The following is a 14,663-nucleotide window of genomic DNA, read 5'->3' as shown; positions in this document are numbered from 1 at the left end:
TGGTTGGCCTTAAAATCAGGAATTTTGTCCCCAGATCCATGAGGCTGGTTGGCCTCAAAATTTGGAATTCTGTCCCCAAATCCATGAGGTTGGTTGACCTTAAAATCGGGAATTTTGTCCCCAGATCCATGAGGCTGGTTGGCCTCAAAATCAGGAATTTTGTCCCCAAATCCATGAGGCTGGTTTGCCTCAAAATTTGGGGAATTTTGTCCCCAAATCCATGAGGCTGGTTGGCCTCAAAATTTGGGGAATTTTGTCCCCAAATCCATGAGGCTGGTTGGCATCAAAATTGGGAATTCTGTCCCCAAATCCATGAGGCTGGTTGGCCTCAAAATTTGGGGAATTTTGTCCCCAAATCCATGAGGTTGGTTGGCCTCAAAATTGGGAATTTTGTCTCCAAATCCATGAGGCTGGTTGGCCTCAAAATTGGGAATTCTGTCCCCAAATCCATGAGGCTGGTTGGCCTCAAAATTTGGGGAATTTTGTCCCCAGATCCATGAGGCTGGTTGGCCTCAAAATTGGGAATTTTGTCCCCAAATCCATGAGGCTGGTTGGCCTCAAAATTGGGAATTCTGTCCCCAAATCCATGAGGCTGGTTGGCCTCAAAATCAGGAATTTTGTCTCCAAATCCATGAGGCTGGTTTGCCTCAAAATTTGGGGAATTTTGTCCCCAAATCCATGAGGCTGGTTGGCCTCAAAATTGGGAATTCTGTCCCCAAATCCATGAAGCTGATTGGCCTCAAAATCAGGAATTTTGTCTCCAAATCCATGAGGCTGGTTGGCCTCAAAATTTGGGGAATTTTGTCCCCAAATCCATGAGGCTGGTTGGCCTCAAAATTGGGAATTTTGTCCCCAAATCCATGAGGGTTTTTGGTTCAGTGACCCCAAAATTGGGAAAACTCTCCCAAAATTGGTGAGGATTTGGGGTCGGTGGCATGTGCAGTGGTGAGGATTGGGGTAGAAATCCACGGATTTGGACAATCCTGATGGGACATTTTTGGACATTTTCAGATGTCTTGAGGTGTCTTTATATTTGTTTGGACCTTTTGGGTATTTTTGGATAATTTGGGACATTTTTGGATGTCCTGGCATGTCTTGAGATATCTTTGGGTGTCTTGAGATGTCTTTGGACTACTTTGGATTTCTTTGGGTCTTTTTGGGTATTTTTAGCTATTTTGGGACACTTTCGGATGTTCTGGGATATCTTGAGATGTCTTTGGACTTCCTTGGATTTCTTTGGGTCTTTTTGGGTATTTTTAGGTATTTTGAGACATTTTTGGATGTCCTGGGGTATCTTGAGATGTTTTTGGATGTCGTGGGAGGTCTTTGGACATCTTGGGACACTTTTGGCCATCTCTGCATGCCTCAAGCTCCCTTCAAACCCCTTTCCCTCAACCCACTCCCCATCCCACCTCCACCCTTGCCTCCATCCCACCCAAAATCTCTTCTCCAAGCCCCAACCCCACCAAGAAGAGGACCCACCTGGGTTTTTTTCCCTAATCCCGGCGTTTTTCTGGGAATTTCCAGGCCGGAGAACACGCACAAGTCCACCAAGGCCAGCTACCACGCCGACATCAACCTCCTCTACTGGAGCGACGAGGAGGCCACCGTGGAGTTCCGGGCGGTCCAGGGCCGCTGCTCCGTGGTCTACGGCGAGGACCTGACCGAGAGCATCCAGGACTACTCGGCCGGTGGCCTGGACCGCTTCTACTTCCTGGAGGTGAGGGAAGGGACGATGTTCCTCCAGGGTGGAGGAGCCTGGAGACACCAGGGATGGAGAAAATCGGGGGGTTCTGGTGACCCCAGGTGGGTTTTCCGTGGAAGGGTTGGATTTGGGGCTGGTTCTGCGATTTTGGGGAGCAAATCTGGGTTTTCAAGGATCTGGATGAGCTCCTGGAGGTCTGGATGAGTTCCTGGAGGTCTGGAGACACCAGGAATAGAGAAAAGTTGGGTTTTTCCATGGAGGAATTGGATTTGGGGCCAATTCCAGCATTTTAGGGAGCAAATCTTGGGTTTGCAATGATCTGGATGAGTTCCTGGAGGTCTGGAGACACCAGGGGTGGAGCAAAGTGAAGGTTCTGGTGACCCCAGGTGGGTTTTCCGTGGAAGGGTTGGATTTGGGGCTGGTTCTGCGATTTTGGGGAGCAAATCTGGGTTTTCAAGGATCTGGATGAGCTCCTGGAGGTCTGGAGATACCAGGGATGGAGCAAAGTGAAGGTTCTGGTGTCTCCAGGTGGGTTTTCCATGGAAAGGTTGGATTTGGGGCCAGGTCTGAGATTTTGGGGGTCTAATCTGGGTTTTCAAGGATCTGGATGAGTTCCTGGAGATCTGGAGACACCAGGGATGGAGCAAAGTTGGGTTTTTCCATGGAGGAGTTGGATTTGGGGCCAATTCCAGCATTTTAGGGAGCAAATCTTGGGTTTGCAATGATCTGAATTAGTTCCTGGAGGTCTGGATGAGTTCCTGGAGATCAGGATGAGTTCTGGGGGTCTGGATGAGTTCTGGAGGTCTGGAGACACCAGGGATGGAGCAAAGTTGGGTTTCTCCATGGAGAAAATTGGATTTGGGGCCAATTCCAGCATTTTAGGGAGCAAATCTTGGGTTTTCAAGGACCTGGATGAGTTCCTGGAGGTCTGGAATTGTCCTTGGAGGATCTGAACGAGCTCCTGGGGACTCTGCGTGTGTCCCTGGGGTTCTGCTGCCCCGGAGTCATGGAACCATTCCCTGATTCCAACGGGATTTTGGCAATCCCGGGGCCGTTCCCGAGCTGGAAAAGCTCCTCGTGTCCTAAATCCCAAATCTGGGGGATTTTTGGGATTTTTTTCCAGGCTTACAACGCCAAAACCAAGAGCTTTGAGGATCCTCCCAACCACGCCCGGAGCGCCGGGAACAAAGGGAAGGGGAAGGGGAAAGGGAAAGGTGAGGCTGGAAAAGGTGGAAAAGGGTGGGAAAAAGGGTGGAAAATGGGGTGGAAAAGGGTGGAAAATGGGGTGGAAAGTAGGTGGAAAATGGGGTGGAAAAGGGTGGAAAATGGGGTGGAAAATGAGGTGGGATAAGGGTGGAAAATGGGGTGGAAAAGGGCTGGAAAAAGGGTGGAAAATGGGGTGGAAAATGGGGTGGGAAAAGGGTGGAAAATGAGGTGGGAAAAGGGTGGAAAATGGGATGGAAAAGGGTGGAAAATGGGGTGGAAAATGAGGTGGAAAAAGGGTGGAAAATGGGGTGGAAAAGGGCTGGAAAAAGGGTGGAAAATGGGGTGGAAAATGGGCAGAAAAAGGGTGGGAAAAGGAGCAGAAAAAGGGATGGAAAAAGGAGCAGGAAAGGATGGGAAAAGACCGAAAAAAGGGTGGAAAAGGGGCTGAAAATGGGTGGAAAAACGGATGGAAAATGAGGTGGAAAGTAGGTGGAAAATGGGGTGGAAAAGGGCTGGGAAATGGGTAGAAAAAGGTGGGAAAGGGATGGGAAAGGGATGGGAAAAGGGGCAGGGAAGGATGGAAAAAGACAGGAAAAAGGGCAGAAAAAAGGGTGGAAAAGGGGCTGAAAATTGGGCAGAAAATGGGTAAAAAAGGGGCGGAAATGGGTAAAAAAGGGGCAGAAAATGGGGCAGAAAATGGGTAAAAAAGGGGCGGAAATGGGTAAAAAAAGGGGGAGAAATTGGGTAAAAAAGGGGCAGAAAATGGGTAAAGAAGGGGCAGAAAATGGGTAAGAAAGGTGTAGAAAATGGGTAAAAAGGGGTGGAAATTGGTAAAAAAGGGTCGGAAAACGGGTAAAAAAGGGTGGAAAATGGATAAAAAGGTGCAGAAAATTGGTAAAAAAGGGGTGGAAAATGGGTAAAAAAGGGGCGGAAATGGGTGAAAAGGGGTGGAAATTGGGTAAAAAAGGGGCAGAAAATTGGTAAAAAAGGGGCGGAAATGGGTAAAAAAGGGGCAGAAAATGGGTAAAAAAGGTGTAGAAAATGGGTAAAAAAGGTGTAGAAAATGGGTAAAAAGGGGTGGAAATGGGTAAAAAAAGGTCAGAAAATGGGTAAAAAAGGCGCAGAAAATGGGTAAAAAAGGTGTAGAAAATGGGTAAAAAGGGGTGGAAATGGGTAAAAAAAGGTCAGAAAATGGGTAAAAAAGGGGCAGAAGAGGGTCTGGGAGGTGCTGGCTTGCAGAGGCGGGAGGAGGAGGAAGAGGAGGAGGAGGAGGAGGAGGAGGAGGAGGAAGAGGAGGAGGAGGAGGAGGAGGAGGAGGAGGAGGAGGAAGAGGAGGAGGAGGAGGAGGAGGAGGAGGAGGAGGAGGAGGCGGAGGAGGAGGAGGAGGAGGAGGAGGAGGAGGAGGAGGAGGAAAGGAGGAGCAGGAGGAGGAGGAGGAGGCGGAGGAGGAGGAGGAGGAGGAGGAGGAGGAGGAGGAGGAGGAGGAGGAGGAGGAGGAGGAGGAGGAGGAGGAGGAGGAGGAGGAAGGGCGGGCGCTGACCCGCGCGGGGCTCGCAGGGAAGGGCAGAGGGAAGGCGGCGGGCGCCGAGCAGAGCGAGCGGGAGCCGGCCCAGCTGCAGGTGCCCAAGCTGAGGACGCTGGACGTGTTCTCCGGCTGTGGGGGCCTCTCCGAGGGCTTCCACCAGGCAGGTGAGCTCCGGCTGCCGGAGCCTTGGGAAGGGGCCTGGCCGGCGGCAAAATCGGCTGGACCTTGGCAGTGCCCGGCCTGGCTGTGCCCGCACGGCTCCGGTCATTCCCAGTGCCCATCCATGACCATCCGTGTCCACTCCCAGTGCCCATTCCCAGTGCCCAGCCCTGACCATTCCCAGTGCCCAGTCCTGGCCATTCCCAGTGCCCATCCATGATGATTCCCAGTGCCCATTCCCACTGTCCAGCCCTGACCATTCCCAGTGCCCAGTCCTGGCCATTCCCAGTGCCCAGCCCTGACCATTCCCAGTGCCCAGTCCTGGCCATTCCCAGTGCCCAGTCCTGGCCATTCCCAGTGCCCAGCCCTGACCATTCCCAGTGCCCAGCCCTGACCATTCCCAGTGCCCAGTCCTGGCCATTCCCAGTGCCCAGTCCTGGCCATTCCCAGTGCCCATCCATGACCATTCCCAGTGCCCATTCCCAGTGTCCAGCACTGACCATTCCCAGTGCCCATCCATGATGATTCCCAGTGCCCATTCCCACTGTCCAGCCCTGACCATTCCCAGTGCCCAGTCCTGGCCATTCCCAGTGCCCATCCATGATGATTCCCAGTGCCCATTCCCAGTGCCCAGCCCTGGTCATTCCCAGTGCCCAGCCCTGACCATTCCCAGTGCCCAGCCCTGGTCATTCCCAGTGCCCAGCCCTGACCATTCCCAGTGCCCAGCCCTGGCCATTCCCAGTGCCCATCCCTGCCCATTCCCAGTGCCCATTCCCAGTGCCCATCCCTGCCCATCCCTGCCCATCCCTGCCCATTCCCAGTGCCCATCCCTGCCCAGCCCTGCCCATTCCCAGTGCCCATTCCCAGTGCCCATCCCTGCCCATCCCTGCCCATCCCTGCCCATTCCCAGTGCCCATCCCTGCCCAGCCCTGCCCATTCCCAGTGCCCATTCCCAGTGCCCATTCCCAGTGCCCATTCCCAGTGCCCATCCCTACCCATTCCCAGTGCCCATCCCTGGCCATCCCTGCCCATCCCTGCCCATCCCTGCCCATCCCTGCCCATCCCTGGCCATTCCCAGTGCCCATCCCTGCCCATCCCTGGCCATTCCCAGTGCCCATTCTCAGTGCCCATTCCCAGTGCCCATCCCTGCCCATCCCTGCCCATCCCTGCCCATCCCTGCCCATTCCCCGTGCCCATTCCCCGTGCCCATCCCTGCCCATCCCTGCCCATTCCCAGTGCCCATCCCTGCCCATCCCTGCCCATCCCTGCCCATCCCTGCCCATTCCCCGTGCCCATTCCCCGTGCCCACCCTGACCCCCGGCCATCCCGGCCGTGCCCGCAGGGGTCTCGGAGACGCTCTGGGCCATCGAGATGTGGGAGCCGGCGGCGCAGGCGTTCCGGCTCAACAACCCCGGCACCACGGTGTTCACCGAGGACTGCAACGTGCTCCTCAAGCTGGTCATGGCCGGCGAGAAAACCAATTCCTTGGGCCAGAAGCTGCCCCAGAAGGGCGACGTGGAGATGCTCTGCGGTGGCCCCCCGTGCCAGGGCTTCAGCGGCATGAACCGCTTCAACTCCCGCACCTACTCCAAGTTCAAGAACTCCCTGGTGGTCTCCTTCCTCAGGTGGGTGTGGAGGGGATTTTTGGGAGGTGAGACCCCACCTGGTGTCTCCTCGTGGGGTTGGAGGGGATTTTTGGGTTGATGGAGGGGATTTTTGGGAGGTGAGACCCCACCTGGTGTCTCCTCGTGGGGTTGGAGGGGATTTTTGGGAGGTGAGACCCCACCTGGTGTCTCCTCATGGGGTTGGAGGGGATTTTTGGGTTGATGGAGAGGATTTTTGGGAGGTGAGACCCCACCTGGTGTCTCCTCGTGGGGTTGGAGGGGATTTTTGGGAGGTGAGACCCCACCTGGTATCTCCTTGTGGTGTGGAGGGGATTTTTGGGTTGATGGAGGGGACTTTTGGGAGGTGAGACTCTACCCGGTGTCTCCTTGTGGGGTTGGAGGGGATTTTTGGGAGGTGAGACCCCACCTGGTGTCTCCTCGTGGGGTTGGAGGGGATTTTTGGGAGGTGAGACCCCATCTGGTGTCTCCTTGTGGGGTTGGAGGGGATTTTTGGGAGGTGAGACCCCACCTGGTGTCTCCTTGTGGGTGTGAAGGGGACTTTTGGGAGGTGAGACCCCACCAGATTTCCCCTGGTGGGTGTGGAGGGGATTTTTTGGGGCAGTGAAGGGGACTTTTGGGAGGTGAGACCCCACCTGATGTCCACTGGTGGGTATGGAGAGGATTTTTTGGGTGATGGAGGGGATTTTTGGGGCAAAACCCCATCCAGTGTCCCCTGGTAAGTGTGGAGAGGATTTTTTGGGATGTTGGAGAGGATTTTTGGGATGAAACCCCATCCAGTGTCCCCTGGTAGGTGTGGAGGGGGTTTTTGGGTTGATGGAGGGGGTTTTTGGGAGGTGAGACCACACCTGATGTCCCCTGGTGGGTGTGGAGGGGGTTTTTTGGGGCAATGGAGAGGATTTTTGGGATGAAACCCCATCCGGTGTCTCCTGGTGGGTGTGGAGAGGATTTTTTGGGATGTCGGAGAGGATTTTTGGGGTGAGACCCCACCCGGTGTCCCCTGGCCACGCCGCTGTCCCCGCAGTTACTGCGATTATTACCGGCCGCGCTTCTTCCTGCTGGAGAACGTCCGGAACTTCGTGTCCTTCAAGAGGTCCATGGTGCTCAAGCTGACCCTGCGCTGCCTGGTGCGCATGGGCTACCAGTGCACCTTCGGGGTGCTCCAGGTGGGCTCTCCAGGGCTGCTTTTGGGGCGAAAAAACCCTTTTTTGGCACCCCAAGAAATGGTGGTGGTGTCGCTCCTTGGGGACGTTCCCAAAGGAGCTGTGGGTTGGGAATTGGCCCATTCCCAGTTGGTTCTCCAAAGGGGGAATTGTCCCCTCGGGTGGCTCTGGGGACGTTCCCATCTCCATGAAGTCTCCACATGGCCATGGCCACCACAGTTCCGTCAGGAATTGTCCCCTCCAGAGGCGGAACTGTCCTTTGGGGTGGCTCTGGGGACATTTCCACCGCGTCCCTCAGGAATTGTCCCCTCCAAAGGAGACTGTCCCCTCGTGTGGCTTTGGGGACATTCCCAGAGGAGACAGGTTCTCCAATCCTACCCCGTCCCTCAGGAATTGTCCCTGGGGTGGCTTTGGGGCCATTCCCACCCCATCCCTCGTGTGGGGTGGGTCCCCTGGGGTGGCCCTAGGACCATCCCCACCCTGTCCCTCAGGAATTGTCCCCTGGGGTGGCCCTGCAGACATTCCCAGAGGGGACAGGTTCTCCATTCCCACCACATCCCTCAGGAATTGTCCCCTGGGGTGGCCCTGGGACCATCCCCACCCCGTCCCTTGGGTGGGCTGTGTCCCCGGGGCGGGCTGTGTCCCCGGGGTGGGCTGTGTCCCCGGGGCGGGCTGTGTCCCTTGGGTGAGCTGTGTCCCCGGGGCGGGCTGTGTCCCTTGGGTGAGCTGTGTCCCCGGGGTGGGCTGTGTCCCTTGGGTGAGCTGTGTCCCCGGGGTGGGCTGTGTCCCCGGGGCGGGCTGTGTCCCTTGGGTGGGCTGTGTCCCTTGGGTGGGCTGTGTCCCCGGGGCGGGCTGTGTCCCCAGGGCGGGCTGTGTCCCCGGGGTGGGCTGTGTCCCTTGGGTGGGCTGTGTCCCCGGGGTGGGCTGTGTCCCTTGGGCGGGGTGTGTCCCCGGGGCGGGGTGTGTCCCCGGGGCGCGGTGGGCCCGTGCCCGGCTCGGCGTGGTGCCAGCGGGGCTGTGCCCGCAGGCCGGGCAGTACGGCGTGGCGCAGACGCGGCGCCGCGCCATCGTGCTGGCGGCGGCGCCGGGCGAGAAGCTGCCCATGTTCCCCGAGCCCCTGCACGTCTTCGCCCCCCGCGCCTGCCAGCTCAGCGTCGTGGTGGACGACAAGAAGTTCGTCAGCAACATCACCCGGTGAGAGCCCGGAATGCCGGGCGGGAATCCCGGTTCGGCATCGGGGATGCCGGGAATTCGGCACTCGGGGATTCCGGTTTGGCAGCTCGGCACTCGGGGATTTTGGTTTGGGAATTTGGCACTCAGGGATTTTGGTTTGGGAATTCGGCACTCGGGGATTCCGGTTTGGCAGCTCGGCACTCGGGGATTTTGGTTTGGGAATTTGGCACTTGGGGATTCCGGTTTGGGAATTTCGCACTCGGGGATTCTGGTTTGGGAATTCGGCACTCGGGGATTCCGGTTTGGGAATTCGGCACTCGGGGATTCCGGTTTGGCAGCTCGGCACTTGGGGATTTTGGTTTGGGAATTCGGCACTCGGGGATTCCGGTTTGGGAATTTGGCACTCAGGGATTCCAGTCTGGGAATTTGGCACTCAGGAATTCTGGTTTGGGAATTCAGCACTTGGGGATTCCGGTTTGGGAATTCGGCACTTGGAAATTCTGGTTTGGGAGTTTGGAGACTTGGAGATTCTGGTTTGGGAATTCGGCACTCGGGGATTCCGGTCTGGGAATTCGGCACTTGGAAATTCTGGTTTGGGAATTCGGCACTCGGGGATTCTGGTTTGGGAATTCGACACTCAGAGATTCCAGTTTGGGAATTTGGCACTTGGGGATTCCACTTTGGGAATTCGGCACTCAGGGATTCCGGTCTGGGAATTCGGCACTTGGAGATTCTGGTTTGGGAATTCTGAGTTGGGAATTCAGTGTTGGAAATTCAGCACTCAGGGATTTCAGTTTGGGAATTCGGCACTTGGGGATTCCGCTTTGGGAATTCAGCACTTGGAAATTCTGGTCTGGGAATTCGGCACTCGGGGATTCTGCTTTGGGAATTCGGCACTTGGGGATTCTGGTTTGGGAATTCCGAGTTCGGAATTTGAGTTGTGAGTTTCAAGATAGGAATTCCGCATTGGGAATTCCAAGTTGGAAATTCTGAGTCGGGAGTTCCAAGTTGGGAATTTGAGTTGGGAGTTCCGAGTTGGGAATTTGAGTTGGGAGTTCCGAGTTGGGAATTCTCAGTTGGGAATTGGGAGTTGGGAATTCTGAAATGGGAGTTCCAAGTTGGGAATTCCAAGTTGGGAGTTCAGCGTTGGGAGTTCTGTGTTGGGAATTCCGTGTTAGGAGTTGCAAGTTGGGAATTCCGAGTCGGGAGTTCCACGTTGGGAATTCCGCATTGGGAATTGTGAGTTGGGAATTCTGAGTCGGGAATTCCAAATTGGGAATTGCGAGTTGGGAATTGTGAGTTGGGAATTCTGAGTCAGGAGTTCCACGTTGGGAATTCTGAGTCGGGAATTCCAAATTGGGAATTGCGAGTTGGGAATTCCGCATTGGGAATTGCGAGTTGGGAATTCTGAGTCGGGAGTTCCACGTTGGGAATTCTGAGTCGGGAATTCCAAATTGGGAATTGCGAGTTGGGAATTGCGAGTCGGGAATTCTGAGATGGGAATTGCGAGTTGGGAATTCTGAGATGGAAATTGCGAGTTGGGAATTGCGAGTTGGGAATTGCGAGTTGGGAATTCCGCATTCATTGGGAATGGCGAGTTGGGAATCCCGTGCCCGCAGGACGTACTCGGGCCCGTTCCGCACCATCACGGTGCGGGACACGATGTCGGACCTGCCGGAGATCCGGAACGGCGCCTCGGCGCTGGAGATCTCCTACAACGGCGAGCCCCAGTCGTGGTTCCAGCGCCAGATCCGCGGCTCCCAGTACCAGCCCATCCTCAGGGATCACATCTGCAAGGTGGGAACGGCACCCGGAGCCGCCGGATCCCGCCGGAGCCGCCCAAATCCGGGATGGGGGAGCTGCTGGGAACTGCCGGGAATGGTGGGGCTTTGGGAATGGCGGATTTGGGAATGGGCGAGGTGCCGGGAATGGTGGGGGTTTGGGAATGGAGGATTTGGGAATGGGGGATTTGGGAATGGGGGAGGTGCTGGGAATGGTGGATTTGGGAATGGGGGAGGTGCTGGGAATGGCGGATTTGGGAATGGGGGAAGTGCTGGGAATGGTGGAGATTTTGGGAATGGTGAAGATTTTGGGAATGGTGGAGGTGTTGGGAATGGTGGAAGTGTTGGGAATGGTGGATTTGGGAATGGTGGAGGTGCTGGGAATGGTGGGGGTTTGGGAATGGCGGATTTGGGAATGGGGGAGGTGCTGGGAATGGTGGGGGTTTGGGAATGGCAGATTTGGGAATGGGGGAAGTGCTGGGAATGGTGGAGATTTTGGGAATGGTGAAGATTTTGGGAATGGTGGAGGTGTTGGGAATGGTGGAAGTGTTGGGAATGGTGGATTTGGGAATGGTGGGGATTTTGAGAATGGTGGAGATGTTGGGAATGGTGCTTTTGGTAATGGTGGGGATTTTGGGAATGGTGAATTTGGGAATGGTGGAGGTGCTGGGAATGGTGAATTTGGGGATGGTGGAGGTGCTGGGAATGGTGAATTTGGGGATGGTGGAGGCATTGGGAACGGTGGTTTTGGTAGTGGTGGGGATTTTGGGAACGGTGGTTTTGGTGGTGGGGATTTTGGGAATGCTGGATTTGGGAGCGGTGGGGATTTTGGGAATGCTGGATTTGGGAGCGGTGGGGATTTTGGGAATGGTGGTTTTGGTGGTGGGGATTTTGGGAATGCTGGAATTGGGACCGGTGGGGATTTTGGGAATGCTGGATTTGGGAGCGGTGGGGATTTTGGGAATGGTGGTTTTGGTGGTGGGGATTTTGGGAGTGCTGGCTTTGGGAGCGCTGGACGTCGCGGGCCCCGGCGGCGGTGCCCAACGCGGCCCGTTGTCGCCGGCGGCGGCAGGACATGAGCGCGCTGGTGGCGGCGCGGATGCGGCACATCCCGCTGGCGCCCGGCTCCGACTGGCGGGACCTGCCCAACATCGAGGTGCGGCTCTCGGACGGCACCACCACCCGCAAGCTGCGCTACACCCACCACGAGCGCAAGAACGGCCGCAGCAGCGCCGGCGCCCTGCGCGGCGTCTGCTCCTGCGCCGAAGGTGGGTGGTGGACCTCCGGAAACACGTCCCCGGCCCGGCGGGCGCGGCCGTTCTCCCGGAAATTCCCGGGGTTTGGTTTTTGGTGGTGTTTTGGTGTTTCCCAGGGAAGCCGTGCGACCCGGCCGACCGGCAGTTCAACACCCTCATCCCGTGGTGCCTCCCGCACACCGGCAACCGGCACAACCACTGGGCCGGCCTCTACGGGCGCCTGGAGTGGGACGGCTTCTTCAGCACCACCGTCACCAACCCCGAGCCCATGGGCAAGCAGGTGAGGGCGGGCACGGCCGCGGGCACGGCCGGCGGGGGGCGTCGGTGGGGGTCACCGGTGGCCACCGCGTCCCAGCCTTCGATGGTGGCCAACGGTCGTCAGTGTCCCAACGGTTGGGCGGGTTGCTTGGTGGTGACCGATGGCCACCGTGGCCCCGTGGTTGGGTGTGATGGTCTCCAATGGCCACCACGTTGGGTGTGGTGGTCAGTGGTGGCCACCACGTTGGGTGTGGTGGTCTCTGGTGGTCACCACATTGGGTGTAGTGGTCAGTGGTGGCCATCATGGTGGGTTTGATGGTCTCCAGTGGCCACCACGTTGGGTGTGGTGGTCTCCAGCATCCACCATGTTGGGTGTGATGTTCTCCAATGTCCACCATGTTGGTGTGGTGGTCTCTGGTGGCCACCACGTTGGGTGTGGTGGTTTTTAGTGGCCACCATGTTGATGTGGTGGTCAGTGGTGGCCAGCATTTGTGTTGGTGGTCAGTGGTGGCCAGCACATTGGGTTTGGCGCACTGTGGTGGCCAGCACGTTGGGTTGGCGCTCAGTGATGGTGGCCACCACGTTGGGTTAGTGATGCATGGTGCCCACCATGTTGGGTTGGCGCTCCGTGGTGGCCAGCATGTTGGTGTGGTGGCCACCACGTTGGGTGTGATGGTCTCCAGTGGCCACCACGTTGGGTTTGGTGGTCCATGGTGGCCACCACGTTGGGTTTGGCGGTCAGTGGTGGCCACCACGTTTGGTTTGGCGGTCAGTGGTGGCCAGAACGTTGGTGTGGTGCCCACCCCGTTGGGTTTGGCGGTCAGTGGTGGCCAGAACGTTGGTGTGGTACCCACCCCGTTGGGTTTGGTGGTCCATGGTGCCCACCCCGTTGGGTTTGGCGGTCAGTGGTGGCCAGAACGTTGGTGTGGTGGCCACCACGTTGGGTTTGGTGGTCCATGGTGGCCACCCTGTGGGGTTGGTGCCGTTGCAGGGCCGCGTGCTGCACCCCGAGCAGCACCGCGTGGTCAGCGTGCGCGAGTGCGCTCGCTCCCAGGGCTTCCCCGACACCTTCCGGCTCTTCGGGAACATCCTGGACAAGCACAGACAGGTGGGTGGCACCGGCACCGCGGTGGCACCGACACGGTGTCCCCTTGTCCCCTTTGTCCCCTTGGGCACCGACTTCTTGTCCCTTTGTCACTTTGTCCCATTGTCCATTGTCCTCTTGTCCCTCTGTCCCATTGTCCATTGTCCCATTGTCCACTGTCCATTGTTCCTTTGTCCCATTGTCACTTTGTCCCATTCTCCATTGTCCTCTTGTCCTTTTGTCCCATTGTCCTTTTGTCCCATTGTCCATCGTCCCATTGTCCATTGTCCCATTGTCCCATTGTCCCATTGTCCCACTGTCCATTGTCCCTTTGTCCCTTCTTCCATTGTCCCATTGTCCATTGTCCATTGTCCATTGTCCCTTTGTCCATTGTCCAATTGTCCATTGTCCCTTTGTCACTTTGTCCAATTGTCCATTGTCCCTTTGTCACTTTGTCCCTTCTTCCATTGTCCCATTGTCCATTGTCACTTTGTCCCATTGTCCATTGTCCGTTTGTCCCTTTGTCCCAATTTCCTCTTGTCACTTTGTCCCAATGTCCCCCTGTCCCCATGTCCCATGTCCCTCTGTCCTTCTGTCTGTGCCTCTGTCTGTCCCTCTGTCTGTCCCCTGTCCCATGTCCCTCTGTCTGTCCCTCATCCCCATGTCCCTCTGTCTGTCCCCATGTCCCTCTGTCTGTCCCCAGGTGGGCAATGCGGTGCCGCCTCCCCTGGCCAAGGCCATCGGGCTGGAGATCAAGGCCTGCGCTGTGGCCAAAGCGCGCCAGGACACGGCCGGTGAGTGACCCTGAGTGACCAGAGTGACCACTGAGTGACTCTGAGTGACCACTGAGTGACCAATGAGTGACCAGAGTGACCCCTGAGTGACCCTGAGTGACCACTGAGTGACCACTGAGTGACCCTGAGTGACCAGAGTGACCAATGAGTGACCAGAGTGACAAGAGTGACCGCTGAGTGACCGCTGAGTGACTGCTGAGTGACCACTGAGTGACCCTGAGTGACCCTGAGTGACCACTGAGTGACCAATGAGTGACCGCTGAGTGACCAGAGTGACCCCTGAGTGACCGCTGAGTGACCACTGAGTGACCACTGAGTGACCCTGAGTGACCAGAGTGACCAATGAGTGACCAGAGTGACAAGAGTGACCGCTGAGTGACCGCTGAGTGACTGCTGAGTGACCAGAGTGACCCTGAGTGACCCTGAGTGACCAGAGTGACCAATGAGTGACCGCTGAGTGACTCTGAGTGACCAGAGTGACCCTGAGTGACCCTGAGTGACCACTGAGTGACCACTGAGTGACCAGAGTGACTGCTGAGTGACCACTGAGTGACCCTGAGTGACCACTGAGTGACCAGAGTGACCCTGAGTGACCTGAGTGACCCCGGGTGACGACTGAGTGACAGCTCAGTGACCATCCCATTGTGTCCCCATGGTGTCCCTACTGTCCCCTGGGTGTCCCTGTGTCCCCTGGGTGTCCCCATGTCCCCTCAGTGTCCCCACATGTCCCAGTGTCCCGCAGGTCTCGGTGCTGTCCCTGTGTCCCCTGGATGTCCCCTGGGTGTCCCTATGTCCCCTCACCATCCCGGTGTCCCCTCAGTGTCCCCATGTCCCGGTGTCCCGCAGGTCTCGGTGCTGTCCCTGTCCCCCCCGTGTCCCTGTCCCCTCAGTGTCCCCGTGTCCCCTGGGTGTCCCCTCAGTGTCCCCATGTCCCGCA

The 14,663-nt window shown here is 57.1% G+C and overlaps 1 protein-coding gene across 2 annotated transcripts in view; it reads left to right on the top strand.

Annotated features, from left to right (window-relative positions):
• Positions 1-14,663, top strand: part of DNMT1 (DNA methyltransferase 1) — a 34,992-nt gene that overhangs the window by 18,060 nt on the left and 2,269 nt on the right. The window contains exons 23-33 of one of the 2 annotated variants that reach the window (XM_085563179.1): positions 1,528-1,720; positions 2,829-2,919; positions 4,469-4,600; positions 5,938-6,220; positions 7,242-7,383; positions 8,408-8,574; positions 10,173-10,350; positions 11,407-11,602; positions 11,707-11,870; positions 12,840-12,956; positions 13,636-13,726. In XM_085563179.1, coding sequence (XP_085419305.1) covers positions 1,528-1,720; positions 2,829-2,919; positions 4,469-4,600; positions 5,938-6,220; positions 7,242-7,383; positions 8,408-8,574; positions 10,173-10,350; positions 11,407-11,602; positions 11,707-11,870; positions 12,840-12,956; positions 13,636-13,726 — 1,754 coding nt within the window. Of the gene's footprint in view, positions 1-1,527; positions 1,721-2,828; positions 2,920-4,468; positions 4,601-5,937; positions 6,221-7,241; positions 7,384-8,407; positions 8,575-10,172; positions 10,473-10,537; positions 10,653-11,406; positions 11,603-11,706; positions 11,871-12,839; positions 12,957-13,635; positions 13,727-14,663 lie in introns of those variants that run through there. The other variant, XM_085563180.1, reaches the window with a different exon arrangement.

The sequence above is a fragment of the Lonchura striata genome, chromosome 30, assembly GCF_050655825.1.
Source record: "Lonchura striata isolate lonStrDom1 chromosome 30, ASM5065582v1, whole genome shotgun sequence".
NCBI classification, from domain to species: Eukaryota; Metazoa; Chordata; class Aves; order Passeriformes; family Estrildidae; genus Lonchura; species Lonchura striata.
This window is presented reverse-complemented; position numbering and strand designations above follow the sequence as displayed.